This window comes from Alosa pseudoharengus, unplaced genomic scaffold, assembly GCF_046254945.1.
Source record: "Alosa pseudoharengus isolate Yale_2024_CS ecotype anadromous, Long Island Sound unplaced genomic scaffold, YU_APseudo_1.1 YU_APseudo_1.1_scf_6, whole genome shotgun sequence".
Lineage (NCBI taxonomy): Eukaryota > Metazoa > Chordata > Actinopteri > Clupeiformes > Clupeidae > Alosa > Alosa pseudoharengus.
The window spans coordinates 21218067-21241167 of record NW_027468848.1 but is presented as its reverse complement, the minus strand read 5'-3'; the positions used below and the strand labels follow the sequence as shown (position 1 = coordinate 21241167).

General features: G+C 44.8%; 1 protein-coding gene across 1 annotated transcript; it reads right to left on the bottom strand.

Moving 5' to 3' along the window:
- Window positions 1-313: 313 nt before the first annotated feature.
- smarcad1a (SNF2 related chromatin remodeling ATPase with DExD box 1a) lies at window positions 314-19405 on the bottom strand. The gene is made up of 23 exons (XM_076270428.1): window positions 18951-19405; window positions 18192-18288; window positions 17900-18056; window positions 17730-17796; window positions 17515-17618; window positions 17008-17148; window positions 15724-15802; window positions 14820-15301; window positions 12352-12548; window positions 10454-10544; window positions 9925-10024; window positions 9365-9424; window positions 9190-9265; window positions 8301-8436; window positions 7559-7690; window positions 5339-5431; window positions 4437-4554; window positions 4072-4187; window positions 2505-2693; window positions 1300-1418; window positions 1009-1191; window positions 695-804; window positions 314-506 (listed from the first exon to the last, which is right to left on the bottom strand). The coding sequence occupies exons 1-23, from the start codon at window positions 19078-19080 to the stop codon at window positions 445-447; spliced, it is 3039 nt and encodes a 1012-aa protein (XP_076126543.1). The 5' UTR covers window positions 19081-19405; the 3' UTR covers window positions 314-444.
- Window positions 19406-23101: the final 3696 nt, after the last annotated feature.

Here is a 23101-nt window from a genome sequence, read left to right as displayed (position 1 = left end):
TCAGCATTACAGACATTTACCACAGTGTGGCATGGAGCGCTACAGTTATGAGTCATGTGGTGAGCATAATGCATGCTAGTGAAACCCTGCACTGAATGACTGTCTGACAGTATTTTAGTACTTTAACTTTGAAAGGAAAAGTGTCTCCTTGGAAACAACCAGAGATGAGTAGAATATTACATGAAAACGTCAAAAGTGGTTGCTCAATTTTTATACACATGCCCCATTAGAAAAAAAAACAATTCTGATGTGGGATAAAAAATAAAGTAGTACACGGAAGCTGCTAGTAGTAAGGAATACTGTAACATGCCTATGAGTTTTCAAGTTATATTTATTTCATGAAGATGTACAAGACAAACACAGACAATAGCTAAAAACACTTAAAAAAAAAAAAGAAAAAAAAAAAAAGCCCTATCTGGAGAGGTAACAGTACCATCACTGCTTTCAAAGGCCCATTGAGACCTTCAAAAGCAAAGCCATATCTTCAGGCATGGAGCTCTCTTCCCCTAAAGGAGAGAAAGAGTCAGAGTTCAGTCAACTGAAAATATAGTTACACAAGCACCAGACTTACAAAACATCCATGCAAATTCATTCTGGGTTCAATCCTTGATATTTTACATGATTATACAGCTTCCACCATTATCCTGGCCTGGGACAGTGGGGGAAAAATATGCAATTCCTGAGCTGTGCTTACCCATGTCTGAAGAGATCATACACTCTTCAAGTTTCAGTTTTTCCTGCCCGACTCGCAGCATGGCATCTTCAATGGAGTCTTTGCTGACCAGCTTAATGACCGTCACAGGCCTGTGGGTCAAAAGAGGACCAGAAAATGATACACACACCCTCACTTCACTCCTCACTTAACTGATGACAACTTCATACCACAAATCACCCTGGGACTGCCAGAGAAACAAAGGTTTGGCATAAATGCACAGTCACATGGCTGCCAGAGGCTGAGATATTCTGTCTCTGGTCCTGAAGGTTGGGTTGAAAACCCCATACACCTACCTGGTCTGGCCCATGCGATGGCAGCGGTCTTCTGCCTGCTTGTCGTTGTAGGGGTTGCAGTCGATATCGTGGAGGATGACCACGTTGGCGGTCGCGAGGTTGATGCCCTGTCCCCCAGCACGGGTGGACAGCAGGAACACGAAGATATCAGGGTCGTTGTTGAAGTCATCAATGAGCCCAATCCTGGAGTAGGACAAGCAAAGGTTTGCTGACTGTCTGTGTGTGTCTGTGTCTCTGTGTGTGTGTGTGTGTGTGTGTGTGTGTGGTAATGATTAACTCAGCACCCCTTACCTCTCCGCAATAGGTGTGGACCCATCCAGCCGGATGTAACGATGGTCCAGGTGCTTCAGCAGAACTTCTACGATGTCCAGCACCATGGTGAACTGGCTGAAAAGCACCACTCTGTCTCCCTGAGGACAAAGATGTCCATTATTTAACACACAAAAGAGGATGAGGAAAATGAGGGCCAAAAATGGTAAGGTCAATATGACCGAGTATAGGAAATAAATGCTAGAGATATTCAACAAAAATTTGGATCCAAACATACAAATACTGCAATAGAGCAGGTAGTACACACTAGTGGTACTGTACCTTCTCTTTGAAGGATGCCAGTAGTTGTGTGGGCAGACTGAATTTTGGCAGTAAAACTATCTCTGACAAATTGCTGTTACAATTTTGCGGTCCTCTGAACTCTTATCAGATAGCTAATTTGTAACTCTGTCGCAATGTGACAGTCCATTTAAACGTCACAACGACTTTGGCGAATGCACATGCACATGCGGCTACAGGAGCTGTCAATCGCAAGGGAATAATTGTGCATTGTAACTAAGGGATGCAATAACGCCACCAACAACAACCAAAAGCATTCATTGTCAACAAGTTAAACTGAATGTAAGGTTTCATTGTAAATCAAAATAAATTGTTTCTCCTCTTTGCAAACATGTCTTTTAGTTTAGTTTAAAAAATGTTGCAAAGATACTGCATCAATCCATAGTGCTCATTAGGCTACTAGGCTATTTGCTTTTTCTTCCTCTTTATTCATTTAGGCTATTTATTTATCATCTTCCATCCTTCACAGTACTTGTGTAGCACTAGCATTCTCACCAGCAAAGACCGGTCACCTGTCACTCATCATCGTAGGGGGGGGGTTTTTGCCATCGTTCCCACGTTATAATGATCAGCCAATCAAGGTGGTCACTTCAATCAAGCTTGTGCATGAGTAATGATGTCAACCATAGCAACAGAGCTCTTCTCTTATCTTAGGAGTTGTCATTTTTCCTTACTTAGAGTAGGTATGAGCGGCTTAGTGAATAGGTTTTAAGAGAAAACTCAAACTAGCTCAAAATTTTTAGTGCGATTCAGGAACACTCCTAGCGGTAAGCTTTGTGAATACGGCTCCAAACAATGGTATAACAGCATAATCGTGTGTGTGTGTGTGTGTGTGTGCTAGAGAGAGATAACAATTGAGTGGGTTGTACAGTACATGCTAATGTTACCTTTTCTTTGAGGGAGGCCAGTAGTTGTGTGAGTCGATCGAATTTCCCCGAGTCCAGCAGCAGGTCGGTGTCGAGCTTGTGGCTGTGGATGGATGGGTACTGCAGACAAAGGTTATGCAGCTCAAAGTCCGACATCGCCTCCATGTCCTCCTGGATCAGGACGGGGTCAGCATCAAAGTGCGTCGGCTCCTGAACAACAGAGGAAACTCTGCTCATGTTTTTGATTGAACAACATGAGGAAGCAATATGCAACACTAACAGTTCACACCCACGTGTGAGGGAGTTCTCCTACCCCCACCTCACCCCACTCTGTTTAGTCTGTGGCATGTCACAGCAGAGTGTGACTTGTGATGACATTAGAGAAAATTAAGTAGTGCCATGTGCCAAACAGGGCACTGTAGCCTACTGGGTATTGGGTACATGAGGTAACATTTGTATGTGGCCCCGCTGGATTCTAAAGGCTGTTTCAGACTGGGTGCATGGCGTGAGCGTGACAGCTGCGTGGCTCCCATGTTAACAGGTTAGAACTTGCAGAGAGGCCAGCGCAGCGTCACGTCAGACACGTTTCTGGTAAACAAAGACATCGAAAACGCCAAGCCGCCGCCAAGCAACTGATACGCCACTCACCTGGTCTGGAACAGCTCTAACACAAAGACTTTTACGCATCATCCTTTAAAGGTGCGATTTGTAGGATTGTTACCGAACGTTCTTTAGGCCAAAATCAAAACACTGGTGAACATTCTCAAGACTACCAGACGCGAGCCTCTTCTGGGTTGCCAGATGTAATGAAGACTTAGCTAACGTTAGTTGACCTGCAGCTGCTTTAACGTTTCTCCAACCATGACACAGCTACACATTACGGAAACAGTGAAAACAAAAAATACCTCTCTAACCAACATAACATATTTAGCTGAAGTTAGCAATGCAGATGAAGTTTAGCATAGGCTACCTGTTGTGGATAAATATGGCCAGCTCTGCGTCAGACTTGATATTCTTCGTTTGACGAAGACGTCACCATCTCAGGAAGCTCCTCCGATGTCCACTTCATTTGTTTCTTGTTTAAATTTTGGAAATTTGCCTGCCTCTCGTAGGCGTTCATGACTACAACTGACAGCTGTTGACAGTTGGCCTTTGCTAATTTGGCAACCCAAATAGGAGGACGCGCTAGCCCATTATTAATACGCTATTCTAGAATGAATCGTTCAAAACATAAACGAAAATTCCAAGACATTCCGCCCCGTAACTCATTTTTTTTCATGGGTTTTACGGGTTAGAGTAATGTTGTCAAATAAGCCATTACTTCAATTCATCGTGTTTCCTTACTCTCTGACAACATATGGTGATCATTTTTGGAATGGTTACAGTTTATTTTCCATTATTTCCTACATACTGGACCTTTAACTGTCTGATTTGCACATTCAGTTCTATCTGGTCAGAGCACAGTCTGTATCCGTAAGCATTTCAGCTGTTTAACTGAAAATGCTTACAGACTGCGCTCTGACCAGACAGAACTGGACGAGCGAATCAAATCTCACAACGTGCTAGGACTGGCCAGTTGCGCGCTGACCTTCAGCATGGCCCGGCTCATGGCTGCCAGCTTCTCGGTGGTGTAGTACTGCCGGTGGAGCAGCGGGTGGTTGGCCATCTTGCGCAGCTGCATCATCACATTACACAGCTCTTTCTCTGAGGAGAGGACAAACACATAAACACCGGGTCACCACGCGGTTAAGAGAACACTCAGCAAACAGTATAGTATAGTATAGTATAGTATAGTATAGTATATAAAGGGGAGAGGCAGGCACACACACACACACACACACACACACACACACACACACAGTTGGACACACTCCGGCATCACATGTACAACTGGGGTAAGAATGCTGCCCTATGGGACTCAATGACTAGTGCTGGACTAGGCAGGGGACCTACTTTCTCCAGGGACGGAGCGCTTGAGCTTGTTGAACAGGGAGGTGTAGAGGTCCTTCTGCTTGGCTGACATGGGGCACGCCTCCACCTGCTCCACCTTAGGGGGCAGCTCTTTCAGCACCTGAGGAAGACAAGGAAAGTTAACGAGTGAGAGTGTGCGTGCGGAACAGCTGCGTTGCATGTTGACTTCCATTTTGGCGCCCGTGTTAGCAGCCACACCGCCTCCGTCATACGCCCAATCCGGACCCAGCCAGAGAACAGAAGCGGCACCTATTTGTTGCGCTTGCTGGGAGCGATTCAGTGCAGAGGGAGAGAGCTGAGCAAGAGTGGGCGTGGGGTGAGGATCACACTGACCAGCAGCAAGCGGTCAGATTTCCTATTGTTTGTATTGCCACCGTTCCGCTAGTGTCAAACAATTTCACGTTCAATCAGACCCTTCGTGTAACTTAGGAATGAGATAGAACTTCCTTTGAATTATTATGGCCTGAGCATTGTGTTTTCCTTTACCGCTGCCACTTCATTATTTCCAATGTGATCCCTGCCTTATGCCTTCAGTGGACCCCCCAGTGGACATGGTACTAGACCACTGAAAGCGTTGGAAGCATTTAAAGTTATTTTTAACTAATTGTCTAACTGCCCTAATATCGTTAGGAAACCATGTAAGAAAATGACATGACCAAAAACTTACCAACCGTTAATTTTATTGTGTACCACTACGGATCATGACCGTCCCTTTTCGATGACTTCCGTTTGAAAATGTATTGTTTTAAAGCATGTAGTATGCTAATATAAAAAGTAATAACTCAGTTTGTTTATCAGCACCATAGCTGTTGCAGCATAGTGATGCTGTGGTTTCCTGCAGTGGTCATGACATGGCAGCGCTGCCGGCGGGATCATTTGCTCACCTCGGCTTTGACCCTCCTCAGGATGAAGGGCTTCATTATGCGTTTGGCCTGATCGATCCTGTCCTTATGGAAACTGCTCTCCTCGTCTGATTTCTGAGGGAGGCAGAAAAAGAAATCAGGAGAATGACTAAACAAAAACAGGAACAAAATAAAAAACAATAATAAAAAAAAAAAGACAGATAAAAGGTAGAGTGTGTGAACGGGATGCCCAGACAGGAAATGAGCAAACATGATTCTGGGAAGGCTCAGCTTGTTTGAGCTTTGCTCTCCAGGTTATTACTTGCACTGAGCGACAAGGGGGAAGAGGAAGGGGAGAAAGCGAGAAATAAAGAAACAAAGAGGGTCAAAAGGACAGACAGACACACATTCATATTGGAATTCACAGTCATGACCTGGGGGTTATCCCAGATACATGGTTTAATGACTACCTCTGAGTGAGTGGTATAACTCCTAATAGAACTATGGCTTCATTCCTCAAGCAAAACAAAATCATTGGGCTCTTCTTTCAAAAGGTTTACTACTTACTGCTTTTTCTGTAAGTCAAACTCCCCAGAGGCCTGGGGCCGTATTCACGAAACAAATCTTAAGATAAATCTTAAGTAGATTCCTAAGAAGATTCCTAAGAATGTTCTTAAATGCTATTCACCAATATTTTCTTAAGAACTGTCGTATTTATTAGGAACTTCTTGTTTTCTCACTTAAGAACTTCTTAGATAAGAAAGGCCTGCATCATTCATCAACAGTGTTAACGTTACCCATACCTAGTTTAAAACGATGAAACCACGTTTCAATGACACACCATTCAGTGCCATTCATAGGACTGTATAAAGTGCCATTTGAATCTGACTAGCGATATCTGCTACAAACGTAACGTTAGTTTTGTTTACAAGTGGCAACCGTTGCTAAGGGGTTAGCTTGCGTTGTGCAGTTTTTACCATGGTTTTTACTAGAAAATACGGCCATTTCCATGGACCTTGTGTTTAAGAAATGAAACATGTTCTAAACGCTGACGTCGATGTGCGTCACATGCTGCCACCCTTCGGTTATGCCAGTTTTCAGTAGACAGAGGGCTTACCGAAAACAATAGCAGTAAGCTAAAATTAGCAATAAATGGTAAGCTTATATATTTTAAGTACACATAATAAAGACTGATATTTTAAACGAGCTGTCTAAAACTTTTAAATGTGTTTATATAAATGACTTTAAGAGGCTCAACTTTACACTGTAACATTTTTAAGACAGGTGCAGGGTTGTCTTAAAGTTACAAGGAAAATTGAGAAGAAATGTAAGAACTTTGTTTTCAAGAATCTCATTTGTTCTTAAGTGTTTTCTTAGGAAACATCTTAAGAAGAAAATTAAGAAAAAACATAAGAACTTTATTCATGAATATCAAATCTTCTTAAATTTGTTCTTAAAACAAAAGAAACAAAGACGTTTTTTTGTCTAAAGAAGACTTTGTGAATACGGCCCCTGGTCTCCAATACATGGAATATGGCAATTAAAGTCTGAGACTTTTTCCTGACAGAGACATCTCCACTGACTTTCTATTTCAGTCCAGGGCTAATAGGCTTAATCTTTAACAGGAAACCAGCACCAAAAGGACTACAGGCCATCTTTTGGCTTCGGTCTCCTGACCAACTCCTCCTTGAGTAGGGCCAGACTTGCTCTTTGTCCTCAATTCAAAAGACACCCTTTTTCACCCACATCCCCAGAACATTCCATCTCCAACTCCCCCTACAGCACACAGTGAAGAACATCTCCATCTCCTCCGTTAGCACACTCACAGTGGAGAACATCTCCATTTCCCCCCTTAGCACACTCACGGTGAAGAACATCTCCATCTCCTCCGTTAGCACACTCACAGTGGAGAACATCTCCATTTCCCCCCTTAGCACACTCACAGTGAAGAACATCTCCATTTCCCCCCTTAGCACACTCACAGTGAAGAACATCTCCATCTCCTCCATTAGCACACTCACAATGGAGAACATCTCCATCTCCTCCATTAGCACACACACAGTGGAGAACATCTCCATCTCCCCCACAGCACACACACAGTGGATAACATCTCCATCTTGCCCCATAGAGCACACTCACAGTGAAGAACATCTCCATCTCCTCCGTTAGCACACACACAGTGGAGAACATCTCCCATCTCCCCCCATAGAGCTCACACACAGTGGAGAACATCTCCATCTCCTCCATAGAGCACACACTCACTTTGGAGAACATCCTGGCAATCTGGCTGGTGCTGCTGGAGAACATGGAGGGCATGATGAAGTTGAGCAGAGACATGAGCTCCAGCAGGTTGTTCTGCACTGGGGTGCCCGTCAGCAGCAGTCTGCGCTCGGCCTGGACAGGAGGGGAAAAGCACAGGAGATGTATAATCCAAGCTGTAGTTAGGTTACTGAGTCATCAGCACCATCATCACACATTTCTAACTAGAAAGCAAACCAGCTTTTCTTGGGGTGGTGTGACCATTGGGGAGAGGGGGATGGGGGGGTAAATAGAGTATGTAATGTGTGTAAATTGAATTTCCCCTAAGGATCAATAAAGTATCTATCTATCTATCTATCTATCTATCTAAATTGAGACATCGAGCAGCCCTGTCCAGGTCTGGAAGGTCCACTGCTGTGTGCAGCTTTGGTTGCACAGACATTGCTTACGGATTGGATTTTCAACTTCCTTTTATTATAATCCTTATCATCATCATCACCACCATCACCATCACCATCATCATCATCACCACCACCACCACCACCAATATCATCATCACCATCATCATCACCACCACCACCACCAATATCATCATCACCACCACCACCACCAATATCATCATCACCATCATCACCACCACCACCACCACCAATATCATCATCATCACCACCACCACCACCAATATCATCATCATCATCACCACCACCACCAATATCATCATCACCATCATCGGTGCAGCACTCACGTTGATAGCCATGAGACAGCGGTAGCGTTGAGAACTCATGTTCTTCAGCATGTGACCTTCGTCAAAGATGGCGTACTTCAGCTTCAGCTTACGAAACAGGCTGCGGTCAAAGTCAGTTCCCAGTGTTGAGCGATACCTGAGTGAGGGTACAGAGCACATGTACCATCAGGCATGTGCACACACACCCACACCCACACCCACACCCACACCCACACAATGCAATGCAGATGTGTGTAAGAATATGAACAAGTTTATGAACAATATTCTGAATGTTCATATATGTGCTCAAACTGCATTTGTTGTAGACAAGGGAGTTAACAATCGCAGAGCTTAGATTCTAGAGGAACATCTATTCAGCGGGGTATCATCCCATGGGCCAATCACGTAAGGGATAGATGAATAGCGACAGATGCCTGGCTCTGATTGCTCGGTGACTGACAGCACGTAGCAATCAATTATCATTAGGAGATGATTAATCAGCACATTCCGTCAAGTGCTTTCCAGGTGCGCAAGCTGCCACTGGGACTAGGGAGCCGCTGTGAGGGCGGGTAGGGCTACAACGAGAGCCTGCAGTTCTGTTTCTGGTCACCGGAGGGCACTGTGGCACTTCAGCAGATGGGATAGGGGAGTGGATGCAACAGCCAAAGCAATGGTGGAGGAGAGAAGGAAAAAGAGGAAGAGGGGAAGAGAGAGAGAGAGAGAGAGAGAGAGAGAGAGAGAGAGAGAGAGAGAGAGAGAGAGAGAGAGAGAGAGAGAGAGAGAGAGAGTGACCAGAAATAGAACAATGGAAGGTGGGAGGCAGCTGTAATGTGTGTGAGTGTGTGTGTGAGTGTGTGTGTGAGTGGGGGGGGGGGGAATGGGCTAAGCCCGAAGGGTGATTATTACTCACGTGCATACAATGACATTGAAGTCCACCTGCCTGTCGAGAATGTCACGGCGCAGGTATTTGCGGTCGTCTATAGAGCCTGAAACAAAGACACACACAGACACACAAAATGATGTGACCTTACTGCAAAGGACAACACACTGCCACATGTTAAACTCAGTTAGTGTCCCAAACTCACCACAATAGACCAGCACCTTCAGAGTAGGGCACCACACTTTCAGCTCACGGACCCAGTTATCTGATAAAAACATCAACATCAACATCAGCATCAACATCAACATCAATATCAGCATCAGCATCAGCATCAGCATCATCAGCATCAACATCAATATCAGCATCAGCATCAGCATCAGCATCAGCATCAGCATCATCAGCATCAACATCAGCATCATCGGCAACATCTACTGAGGGATGCTCACGCTGTCCCAAATAGCTGCACTTAAATAAGCCCTTAGCACTAGCCTCCCAGCAACTCAATATCCAGAGTAATAAAAATTCTCATGCTGCACTGACCTCACATACTGAAAGTGCACAATCTGAAACGCTGCCAGATCGTTCGTGTAAGTTATTCACACAAGAACCCCCAGCAGCTGCTGGGCAGCCTTTTACCGCACACAAATTTTACATTTATGCGACAGTCAGTCAGTCAGTCTGGACACGCACGCGTCTGCCAATTTAATAAAAGGTAAATGTCAAAGTGCTCCCTTGTTCTCGGGCTGTGGGTGTGAGGTCTCGTACCTAGCGTGGAGGAGGGCACAGTGATGAGATGAGGGCCGGTTATGCCCTGCTGGTAGAGGTGGGCCAGGAAAGCTATAGCCTGGACAGTCTTCCCTAGGCCCTGCACACAGAGAGAGAGAGAGAGAGAGAGAGAGAGAGAGACAGAGACAGAGACAGAGACAGAGACAGAGACAGAGACAGAGACAGAGACAGAGACAGAGACAGAGACAGAGACAGAGAGAGAGAGAGAGAGAGACAGAGACAGAGACAGAGACAGAGACAGAGACAGAGACAGAGACAGAGACAGAGACAGAGAGAGAGAGAGAGAGAGAGAGAGAGAGAGAGAGAGAGAGAGAGAGAGAGAGAGATAAGCCTGTTATATCAACCATTTTATGTACAGAAAGGTTCAACGACTACTGTACCATCACGGACACAATGTTTGTGTCATGACACCTGCTGAAATGGATTGGGGGGGTGTGGGTGGATGGATGGATGGGTGAATAAATTAATGAATGGATGAATGAATGAATGTCTTTTCTTTACCACTTACCATCTCATCAGCGAGGATGCCACTCAGCTTGTGTTGGTTTAATAGTGTGAGCCACTTCACTCCGATGAGCTGATAGGATTGCAACCTTAAACTGATGGGACCCAATGGAACAGCCACACACACATAAATAAGAAAAAAGCAGGAACAGCACAATCAGATAACAAAACTGACTTCCAGAAGTAAAGGTAGTGGCTAAGAGTGGAGCTTCCAGGTCAGCTGTGGGCCATGACTAGAGTTGCTTATTCTTCCAGGGTTAATGCCCTCACCATGGACAACACTAGAGCTGTCCACACCTCATGAAACCTTTTTCACATATTCTTACTTTGTAAAGGCGATTTGTCAATTGGGGCGTGCCACGACCAAATGAGTCCAAGATCATGGAAATCCATTTTGAGATATAGCGATTTGAATGCAGAGAGGGTCGAAAAATGACTAAATTATATTTCCTAATTTCACCACCACAAACACATTCCTTAACCTCTTATCACTCACTCATTGACGTATCTTACTGTAAAACCACCAAGAAATATGATTTTGAAGGCCAAATGTGTAGGCTGCTCATTAAAGTTTGGATAAAAAAGTTGACGTTTTTCTTCCTCGTTCAGATGCTTGCTGTGTGAGGACAGGAAAGTTTCCGTTTTCTTTGGTCTGATAACTTCGTGTTATGGCTTTTGGCCTCTTCAAGAAGTCATCATAAATAATTATTCTGAAGAAAATGTCTAGGATTTAGGAGGAGAAACAGCAACCTAAACCAATTTTTTTATTTTGTTGAACTGGACTCATTTCGTCGTGCCACTCAACAACACACGTTACATTTAGCGCTTTTCTCAACATTCAAAGCGCTTTACATGGAAAGGGGGACCTCACTAACCACCACCAATGTGTAGCACCCACCTGGGTGATGCACGGCAGCCATTATGTGCCAGAACGCTCACCACACACCAGCTTGAGGTGGAGAGTAAGTGAGTGAATGAGCCAATCACAGTGGGGGATGATTAGGGGGCCAGATTGAATGAGCCAGGTTGGAAATTAAGCCAGGACACCGGGGAATCCCCAACTCTTTACGATAAGTGCCATGGGATCTTTAATGACCATAGTGAGTCAGGACCTCGGTTTAACGTCTCATCCGAAGGACGGCATCTCCTACAGTGCAGTGTCCCCATCACTGCACTGGGGCATTGGGATCGATCTATTTGGTCAGAGGGAAGAGTGCCACCTACTGACCACCCATCAACACCACTTCCAGCAGCAACCTAGTTTTCCAAGGAGGTCTCCCATCCAAGTACTAACCAGGCCCACACCTGCTTAGCTTCAGTAATTCAGCTAAGACAAGGTATCCGTTGGTCTGGCTGCTGGCCACTCCCCATTTGTTATGACCTGGTTTAAAATACAATAATTAGGGTGTATTACCAAATAGTAATTTTATGCATATATACATTTATACTGTATGTTTGAGCATTGTTTATTGAAGGTTTTGATAATGTATAGCGACATCTACTGTATAGTATTGTCAATATCCAGTATTTTTCCAGTATACAGTATGTGCTGGGAATCCATACTTTTCAGGATCAACTTATCATTCTTCTCCAGGTTTGCCAAGGTCCCCCATCTTTTCAATTCCTCAAAGTCTCATTTAAAAAGGCCACCACATGCTCCTTGGTTTCCCTGCCTCTTGAAGCAGATCAGCGCTCGCTCTCTGTCTCTCTATCTTACCCACCCACCTTCTCTCCCTCCCTCCCTCACACCCACTTTCTCTCTCACACATCCACCCTCTCTCTTTCTCTCTCTCATACCCACCCTCTATTTCTCTCCCTCCCTGCCCCCATCTCTCTCTCTCTCAGCCCCCAGCCCTTCTGTGCTCAGGTGGCGTGAAGAAGAGGGGGGCTGCGTGGGCTCACCTGCTGTTCAGGATGGCGGGCTGCTTGGTGGAGCCGGTGCCCTGCTCGATGAGGGCGGTCACGTCCTTGAACATCTTGCGGGCGATGCCCTCGCACTTGCCCATGAGCTGCTGCACCACCTGCCTCTCCTTCAGCACCACGCGGCAGCCCACCAGCAGATCCGCAGACAGGCCGTTGTCCCGGTCAAACATGGCCTCCTGGAGGACGGACACACACACACACACACACACACGTATTAAACAAACAACACTAACCAAGGCAAAGCTCAAGCGGCAGACTTACGTAACAAGACATTAAAAGTGAACATCTAATGAAAGCAACACACACGCAAACAGGGCCTCATGAAGAGAGGACAGATATACTCTGACGCGCGCACACACACACTAAAACTGTTAAAGCATACACCAAGGCAAAGCTTGGGCACCAGAAAATCATACAAACATGAAGATAAGAAATACACTGATACATGCTAAATAAAATAGGCTGTCTGGGGTTTTCCCCATACAGACTCCGCTAAACCTAAAGCTTTCCCTTTGTGCAAGACCTAACAAAAAACCCTCTCAAACCCTTCACAAGCTTGCAATCTGCTGCCGTTTTGAGAGCCAATTGATACCACAAATCAATTAGGCTAGTTCATGCCTACAGACCAGTGTGTTTCAATGAACGTAAAAGCCTGCCAAAAACCACATTTGATTTATCTTCATGAAAACCCAACATAAACCCAAACCAAAACTTGCGTTCTATCACACACAAATCTTTATCAATCTCTCACAGACACCACCACACCCACCTTTTAACATGCCACCTCAGTGAGGCCGCACTGTTAACATGAGATCTTATTCATCATTCCCACCAATCAGTGGAATAGCACACTTCAGATAGAACAACCTGACGTTTTCCATTTTCTAATCTTCCATCTACACTGCACCAAATGAGTGAATAAATATTAGCACAATAAATAAAGGCATTTCACCAACACATCAAGGATGGTGTCAAAGAGATAATAGGGATAAAAGCAGGCTAAAAAGTCAAATAAACACAACCTTATTCTTTATGTAATTCCACCCCTGTGGCAAATACACGTAAAAAAAACCTTGAAATCTATCCAATTTCCACAAGCTCCTTTAGAAATGCAAGACGGAGACAAGAGCTCTGCCTGTTACAGTGAGCGAAATTCCTCTGGCTCCAAAGTTAGGCCTAAGTGTTTGCTCTAACTCACACACACACACACACACACACACACACACACACACACACACACACACACACACACACACACACACACACACACACACACACACACACACACACAGGTGAAGTACACCATACTGATGAAAAGGCGACAGCAGCAGTCAGATCCTGCTGACGGCCCACAATGGCACACCTGTGCCACTCTGCAGTTGAGAAGAAGAAAAAGAAATCGCTGTTTGCCTAGAGAGGTACGAGGGGAAAGTCAAACAGCTCCCCTCTCTCTCCAACAGCTGCCTGACGGCACTTTGACCAGCAGCACTCCGCCTAACACACCTTTTCTCTCCCTCTTCAGGTAAATCCTTTTGGGACTGTCGGGGGGGGAGGGAAAAAAGATGTAGATCACTCCAAACGCAGAGAGCAGATAAAGAAGCTTTCTGTCGGAGGGCAGACAGCATCACAACGCAATCTGTTTGCCAGCACATTGAAAGCCGAGAACAAAGGCAGAAGGCTTTTCCCTTTCCTTATCAAAGGCACCCAGTAGAGCATGCGGCAAAGAAACGCTACACTGTTTTTAAAATATCTTAAAACATCTCCATGGCCGTGCATATCGCTCAGAAAGCATTCTATCACACAACCAAAAACACATCATATGCCCATGTACGGACCTGTATGATTATTCCCCCGCTTTCACTGAGCGTAGGATGAACATCTGAGAGATGTGAGAGAGAGAGCCAAACTGACTAAGTCTGTGCTTTAAATTACAGGGCAGCATAATGAGCTGAGCTGTTAATCAAAAGCAGCATGTCACTAAATGTGGCGCACCTCCCAAAATATCTGCACATAATCAACCGGCTGTCAATAGGCTGCAGGTCAACACAGTGGATGGTGGGGAATACGCACATGAGATCACCCTCCAACAGACCAAACAAAAGACTAAGGGCTGAGCTACACCAGGCGCGTAACTGAAACGTTCCGTTCCCGTTGCGTCTGCTGCAACAATTAGCTTCCATTATAATCAATGGAAGTAGCTACACCAGACGTGACAGTGGGGCGTACGTTCGAAAAAAATAGACCATTCATCTAAAATGGATTTTACGCGTAGCGAACGGAACGCTTCAGTTACGCGCCTGGTGCAGCTCATACCTAAAGGAAAAGTCTTCACAATAGGAAAAGTCCTCAAAAATGACTGAAGTTTGCATTCTTATACAATCTTAATGCAATTTTATCAAGTCGGTTGAAATTCACATTCTCACTCAGCACGCACACACTGAACCCACCAGGTCTTTCCAGACGTTGAAGGGCCTGAGCGAGATGATCTTATTGGCCCTCTTGGCCGAGCAGCCGGAGATGAGCGTGAGCTCGTGCGCTGCCGCCTCCTGGAAGAACTTCAGGATGTCCTGCTGCTGCTCGGAGTTGACCGGCGCCTCGTCGTCTGAGTTGTACTCGTCCGTGAGGTCATCCTCCTCGCCCCCGCTGCTGAGTGCACGTTCATCGTCATCTTCATCCTCGGAATCTTCTCCTTTTCTCCGTACTGGGGGGACCTTCTTCTCCTTCTTCTTCTCCACCGGCTTGCTGTCTTTGGCCTTGCTGCTCTCGCCCTGTTTGGCCTTGGCGGCCACCGAGGCACTGGGGATCTTCCACACCCAACCGGAGAGGGAGGGTGTGCTGGAGTTTTTCAGTTCACTGCTGCCTTTCTTTGCCTTTGAGGAGCTGGAGGTCTTTGGTTGGCTTGACTTCTTTTTTGAAGAGTTGGAGTCTCCTATTGACATGAAAAACAGAAACAACTATAAACAACCATCTGTGATCTTGAGACCGCAATTATTTTGTGTGGTATCAGTGGCCATGTAGACATCTTGTCTAAAAGGGAATCCAACACTCATTAGTCACCCAGACCAAAGCTAAATATGAAGACAACCATTCTCTTTGGTTTGAGTTTCCATGGCAACAGGGACTTGGCTTATTTAAACTTCTGACCAAGCAGAATGTTAACTTCTCAATAGACTGAAGACAATTGGGTCACTCCAGTAAAAATTATTTATACATTTGAAAAGGGTGATGGTCATGGCAGAGCACTAGCACGGCAGCCCACAGACCTTCAGCACTGCCCAGCAACAACACGAGGTTAAACCAGACCTGTTCCTGGCCTTATAACTAAGTCAGAGGCATGGTAAGTTCCCTCACCTGAATCAGCGAACATGCGCAGTGCTCCCAGAGCATCCTCATAGTGCCAGTCATGCTCCTGCAAAACATCCCTGAGCAACTGCAAAGCAACAGACATCATTTACCTCCCATCATTCGGACCATTGCTCAAATTGCCTTCAGCACAGTAAAGCCACACATGCTCCACTGACATGCTCCACTGAACTTCTGCTTAACTGGATCTGAATCCATGAGCTTGTTATCTGTTATCATACAGTACTGTACCAGGGGCCGTATTCACAAAGAATTTTAAGGCAAAAAGTAGCTCCTAAGTGGCGAATTTAGGAGCAACTCCTAAAAATAATGGGCGTGTCACTCCTAACTTTAGGACTCCTAATTTTTTTCACTAAAAGTAATTCACGAAGCATTTTAGACCTAAAAGTAGCACCTAAGTCTGGGACAGCTTAAAAGAAGTCGAGAGGACTCCTAACTCACTAAGACCCATTCACAAACAGCTTTTTGCGGCATTTCACGTCGCGATGTTTTGAAATGCGTAGCCTATGCGGCAATAGGAGCTTCCAATCGCGAGGGAACAATTTTACATTCATAAAAGGGATGCAATAACGCCACCAACAACAACCAAACCCTACTCATTGTTAACATGTTAATTAAATGTAACGTTTCATTGTGAATCAAATTAAAATGTTCTCCTCTTTGCAAACGTAGGCATACTGTATGTGACAGATTAATTTAATAATGTGGCAAAGACACTACATCAGTCCGTAGGCCTATGTTTCATTAGGCTACTACTGTAGGCTATTTGTTTTGGCTTACTCTTTATTCATTTAGGCTAGGCCTTTTTATTCAGTTATTCATCATCTTCCGTCCTTCGAACTACTTGTGTAGCGCACGCATTCTCAGACCTGTCACCTGTCACTCATCATCGTAAGGGAGGTGTTTGTAATCATTCCCGCGTTACAATCATCAGCCAATCAAGGTGGTCACTTCAGTCAAGCTCGTGCATGAGTAATGACGTCATCCATAGCAACGAAGACTCACTCTTAGTTTAGGAGCTGTCATTTTTCCTTACTAAGAGTAGGTCTGAAAGGCTTTGTGAATAACTTTTAAGAGAAAACTCCTAGCTAAAATATTTTAGTGCGATTTAGGAGTACTCCTAGTGGTAAGATAAAAGGCTTTGTGAATACGGCCCCAGATAAAGGAGTGAAAGCAAAGCAAACTGAACCATTGACCATATTGAAAGGGAAATAAGTTTGCTCATGATCTTGATGACATGGGTATTGAATATAATAGGTCTCTAGGCCTTACCTCCTTGTCCTGGTCCGGAAGCTTCTTCTTCAGCCTCTGCACCAGACGCTCCTGCTTCTCCCGGTTTGGCTCAAATGACTCATCCTCTGAATCTACCAAATCCTCCGATTCCGACTCATCAGATTCTTGGGAATCCTCAGGCTGCATGATGAGAGAAAGCACTGTTGACAAGACTCAAAAGGAATTATGCAATGACCGAATGCAACTGGAAAGAAAACACATTACTGTGTGCAGACTGGGACAACTTATATTTTGCCTAGCTATGGCAGTTCCAAGATTTCAAAAGGTAACTGGGGCTAAATATTGCATTCATTCTTCATTAATTCCTGCACTTCCAATCATCTTTTCACATGTTTACAAAAGCATCCAGCACAGTAAAGTGATTCAGGTAAAATAATAAAACAACACATGGCATGCATTCAGTCATCTGTGCCCACCAGGACCTAAGTACTGAGCTACCAGGAGCTTAAAAACAGAGCTTCTGTTGATCCAGTTGCAGTCTCTTACCACTTCAGCACGTCTCTTCTTTGCTGGGTTTGACAAATCATCCTCATCCTTCTCAACATCATCATCCTCACTGAGGACATCCCTCTTTCTTTGCCTTGATGCAGCTGGTCAGAAAGAATGAGCATTATACAACAGGGTGTAGTGTATATAACACATAATGATAAATTAAGTTTAACTTTCAGAACGTCATAAGAACCCTTTGACCGACACCATACCTCTGTCTCCATACTGCATCAAACAAAGTGCCACTGCTCCCTCTAAAGTGCCTGTGCATCTGATTAACTGTGAGAAAGCAAAGACAGGTGTTAAATGGCTACAGGGGAAAAAATTTGGTGTTCCTGAAGAATTTCTGCAGTTTTAAACATAAAGGCTACAAGTTAACTACCTCTAGCAGCTGACTCCGGTGCCTCTGAGGAAACATCTCTTGCAGTGTCTCGATCTTCTGATCCTCATCATCGACCTTGTCGTGGCCGTCATCATCGTCGTCATCTGAATGCTCAGTCATTTCTTTCTTGTAAAGCTTTGCTTTTCTCTGAGGTAATCTGTCAATAAGCACCAACACTGATCACCTTTCAAATGCATGTCACTCAAAACTTCTCTCTGCTTCTTCTTCCATGCATGTACAGTTACAGTAAACAAACAGAATCTCAAGTCTGCATAGAACATTGCTCTCTTACATTCCATTCTGGAGAATGTCCTCATCAGAATCACCACCTTCGACTTTATTCTTCAGTGGTTTCTTAGAGGCAAGTTTGTGATCTTGTTTGGTGGTTTCTGAATGACAGAATGAAGACAGAGAGGTTACAGAACAGGCATTCAGTGTGGCACAATACCCGAGACTAAGCTATGAGATTTCATATTACATGGCAGGGATTCTGATTCAGGGTCTTGAGGAAACAAGCAATCTTAGCCATCATGGCTGGCCAGCTACAAGAAGCTATCTGTTAGCAGTCCCTAAAATGTAAGCTACTGCAAAAATAGCTAGCTTAGTTAATATTTCTGATTGTCATCACAGTCATGCACAGCACAGAACATTGAGCATGTGTCACTTCATGGAGCAATTAACACTACACTACTGATGAAGTTAGCTGGCTAGAAAGTAATGTTAGCTGAGGCCGAGGCAGCAATCTACGCTTACACACAACACTTTCAAAGCTATGGGTACGCATAACCCAATGAGTGGTATGCCAATAACTGATCAACTTGTCAATGTATGAAAGTAAACGTTAGATATTTTAGACAAATTGACAACAGACAAGTCCACTTGTCATAGCAAGCTAACTTAGACCAGATACTACTAGCAAGCTAATAAAAACAGTAACGTTAGCCTAGCCAATTTCAGATGGAAAAGAGAGCAGCAAGCTTGTACAGTTCAGTGCAGTGCTAACTGTAACGTGAATGGCTTTTGGTTAGGTAATGGTAGCAGGTATTCTTACTTGGTTTGTTCTCTTTATCCGAACTGGGGCTCGCCGAGTCACTTGATACCTCTGATTTCTTTAACTTCGGGGTAGAATTTGTTCCTTCATCCCCTTTGAAACGGAACCTGTCCAAGTTAAATAAACTCATTCTTGTGCAGCTGGGTTAACTAGCCGGTTTTTTTGAGCTATATCGAGCCGGCTAACGTTAGCTAGCTAGCTCCCTTTGTTCCCTTGAGAAATGCCACTTTGTTTCAATCTGAAGCGTAACGGGAATCACAAATGTTGCACGCAGTCCCACGTTAGCGAAATCATTAGCTTGGTTTCAGTACATTTAGCCAAGGTAGCCTATATAGCGATGCGTGTTGATCCAATACAGACAAACATCACAATTTCACAAAAGTACACACAGAGAATGTCCACAGACGGGCTCTGGTACAGCACAGGTCATCAGAGCAAGTAAGGTTGACGGCCTTTCCCGCCACACGGAGAGAGCGTCCTGTCGGTGTTTCCTATTCGACAGAGTGCAGCATCCTTAGATGTAAAACCCAATAGAAATGCAGGCTACACGCAAAGATGAAAAGGGGGCGTGTACATACCGACGGTCAACAAGAGGGCTATGTGATTTTCTCTGTGATAAGACTAGAGCATGCCGAAATGAAACAATAAATGTAGGCTATTATATCTGTGGGTTTGACGTCTACTAAACCAATGAGGATCAAATGCATACGTAGACAACTGACTAGAAAACGCTGGATAACACAGCCTGATGTCGACTTCAGAATCGGTTATTTTGCTAAGATATATGCAAGTAAACATTATTTTCGAACAGACTCAGTCAAAACCCTCTCACCAGCTCAGTGTGGCATAGAGCTATCTGCACTTTTAACAGTGTATTAGAGCTTTGTCTGCTCTAGGCTAGGCCTACTGGACGATGGATTTGTCAGTTTAATAGCCTAGCCTATTTTGGGGAATGTGCTTATATGCTAGCTTTAACAAAAAAAAAACTAAAAATATGTTTGTGCCTACAGTTACATTTCACCAATTCAGGTAGTCTCATACCGAGCAGTGACATAAACTGTAGACTACTAGAGTGTCCACAAGGTGACAGACTTGGGCCACAAAGCCAGCCGTGAATTGAGCTACTCCAAGTGTTCATTCCTGCAGGGTGCAGTGTATCTGTAGTAGCCTACCCCCACAGATAGAGACGATTTTCCAAATAGATAGGATTCATTGCACACATTCAGTACCATCCTCCCTGTATTTATGGCGTTCCAGATTCTCCAGTAGACTTCAGCTATTCTACTGCAACAGTCAAAGATTAAGACAGACTTCATATTATCATCTCACAAATTTCATATTGTAATATGTGGAAGGAAAAGAAAGCAAGAAGCAATGTCTTTTATTGACAAATTACCCAATGTGTGTGTGTGTGTGTGTGTGTGTGTGTGTGTTTGTGTGTGTTTGTGTGTGTGTGTGTGTGTGTGTGTGTGTTTGTGTGTGTGTGTGTGTGTGTGTGTGTGTGAGAGAGAGATCACTACCTAAAATTCATAAGGAATATATTGCCTCAACAGCTTTGATTGACTAAAGTTTCTGCATTGCACATATCTTGACATGTTTTATATCAAGAGGAGGCCAAAGGAGGACAATATTCACTTTTCACCAACCAAATCTCAACTCACTCCTTCTGAGGTGTTGTAGTGAAGTAGGCTACCAGACATAATTGTGTACCAACCCCCCCCCCCCCCCCCCCCCCTTCCACTCCAGACATATAAATGTCTGTGTCCCTCATCGCAGTGGGTGATGAGGTGCAGAGGTGGGCTCAGATACAGTAATGTACAGTCCCGACTCGTGTCAGCCGTCTAGCTCGCTCTCTCTCTGTCGCCACTCTGTCTCCCTGTGGCCATCACTATGGAGACCTCTATAAGTTACACTAGTGCTGTGCGGGGTGGGTGAAGGGAGGGTGGGGGACAATGGGCCACACTGACATTGAGCTTGATCAGAGTCCTGACCCCCAGGCAGCGGGATGCCACGCCAAGGCTCCTGCTCAAGTTTTCCTGCAGTTTTACTCCATATATAAATTGATTGCTGAGCGCCCATTGCGGTAGTAGATGCTCCTGTAAATTAGGGCAATCTGACATTTATGTCCTTCCCAAAGTGAGCCCACTGGCTTTTTTTTTTGTTGTTAACTTGAAATACTATGTAGTCAGCCAAGAAGCCTCATAAACTGGAGAGTGGAGTTAGGTCTAGTGTGATCTAGTGTGATTGTGTGTCTAGGATGTCCATGGTGCCTTTGCTTTGAGGTTTGAGCAAAAGACTGGAGGCAAGAGAAGCCTGAATGAGCCCTTTCTGCATTAGGTCTCTGAAGAGAACACATTTTTAAGGCGACAGTGCTGAGCACACGAAAAGTTCGAGAATCACGGCTCAAGGTTGACCCGATATCTCGGCGGACTTGTCACTGTGTCTGTCACAATCCAGTCGCCATGACTCCCCACATGTGCGAGACCCGACGGCGGCAGGGAGTACCTTATCACCGTGGCAACACGTCTGGGATTTGACCCACCCCCATTCCATAATGCACATTAGCCCCTCCCTATCTCACCCTTTCAGCAGGCAAGAGCATGACAAAATTAATTGCCATTGTCTCATTTAGATGCCATCATATATAGATATATTAAATGATAATGTTGATTTAGTAGATTTCTTCATAAATTATGTTATGTATTTACACAGTTTGAAATGTGTGTTACATTTTTGCCTGAAGACAGGGATACACTATCCAAGAGATGCTATTTTCATCATAAGAATATTTTACAATTCTAATGGCGTTTAGGACTGTTTAATGTCCTTTGTATAGATTTGGTATATAGAAGGTCACAGAAGTTTGTTCTGCAAGGTTATAGTGCATGGTAAAAGAAATCTGCATATCTGTCAAATAAATCTCCATATCTGATGTGTCGGCGTTGAGGAGTCCGTAATGTGTCTAATGTAAGGGCGAGAGTTTTTGTGTGCGTTGAGGAGACGTCGACATGTCGGCACAACAGTGGCCATCATGAGTACATCACTCTCTGCTTGTTCCCAGCGTGGTGTGTGTGTGTGTGTGTCTGTGTGTGTGTGTGTGTGTGTGTGTAAGGGGGAGGGTCTGCTGTGGATGACACACAGTCTCCCTGCGCCCCGGCGAGGAGCCGTACCCTGGCGAGCCGAGGCCCAGGGTGGTGGAGGTGGCGGGGACTTTAATTAAATCCCACTACAATGAGGAAGGTATGGAGGAGGAGGAGGAGGAGGAGGTGGATGTGGGGGTGGTGAGGGCACTGGTGGTGGCAGCAGGGGTGTGTGTTGGGGGTGGTGAGGGGGGGGGGTTGGGATCCGACCATCTCCAGGGTAGAACCAGTGTGGGAAGAGAATGTGAAGCTCCTGCCTCTGTCTCGTCTTTGTTGTCAGGCCGTGCGCTCCCCACGTCCTGTGGGAATTCCCAGGGAGGACGGAGGTGAGAGGCAGACGCACAAGGTTCACTCACACAAGGTTGATATGAGTTGTCATAATTATTGCCGCTGGCCTATTTAAGCCACGGTTTAATAGCACTGTGCGGGTAGATGTTGTTTAAGGCTCCAGCCATAGGTAATTATGCTGCTGTTATCATCCGTGTAATGCCTTCATGGTGGTTGCCAGGCCCCATCGCTGGTCATTATCGCCACTATAAAGTATCAGTTTGGGGATGCTATTGGGTGTCATATAATCACTAATTACCCACTGTTTATGTGAGACCAGGGCAATTCAGAGAGTTCAATTAGTTTGGGTGGGGCTGTTTGTTACATGAGCCTTGTCAACCTATCCTCGAACTAACACCAGATCATAATATATGGCTACACTGACTGAAAGCAGAGCTTGTTGTTAAAAAACAGTGGCCTGCAATTGTCTCACTATGGAGTAAACCGGACCACTGGTCGGGGTTCAATTACCATCATGTCACGAGGATGTTACGCACTCTTAGCATTGTCGTCCATGCATTCAGTGATGCTGGCAAACCTCATGACTGGACTGTGAGATTGCCTGGAAATAACTTGGTACTTAATAAGAAAGGGGACATCAATACAAAAGTTAGCTGAGTTGTATTGATTTCCTGACAATTAATTGGACTTATTTACTTGAAAGCCCCTCAAAGTGTCCCTGAA

What these genes read in the sequence shown, in the direction of transcription:
- smarcad1a (XM_076270428.1), bottom strand. Translation starts at nt 19,080, where the DNA reads ATGAGTTTATTTAACTTGGACAGGTTCCGTTTCAAAGGGGATGAAGGA. An exon ending in TTGCCAGGATGTTCTCCAAA is followed by an intron (nt 5,432 to 7,558) that starts GTGAGTGTGTGC and finishes TGCCTCCCTCAG; the next exon opens with AAATCAGACGAGGAGAGCAG. An exon ending in TGAGCCGGGCCATGCTGAAG is followed by an intron (nt 2,694 to 4,071) that starts GTCAGCGCGCAA and finishes TCTGTTGTTCAG; the next exon opens with GAGCCGACGCACTTTGATGC.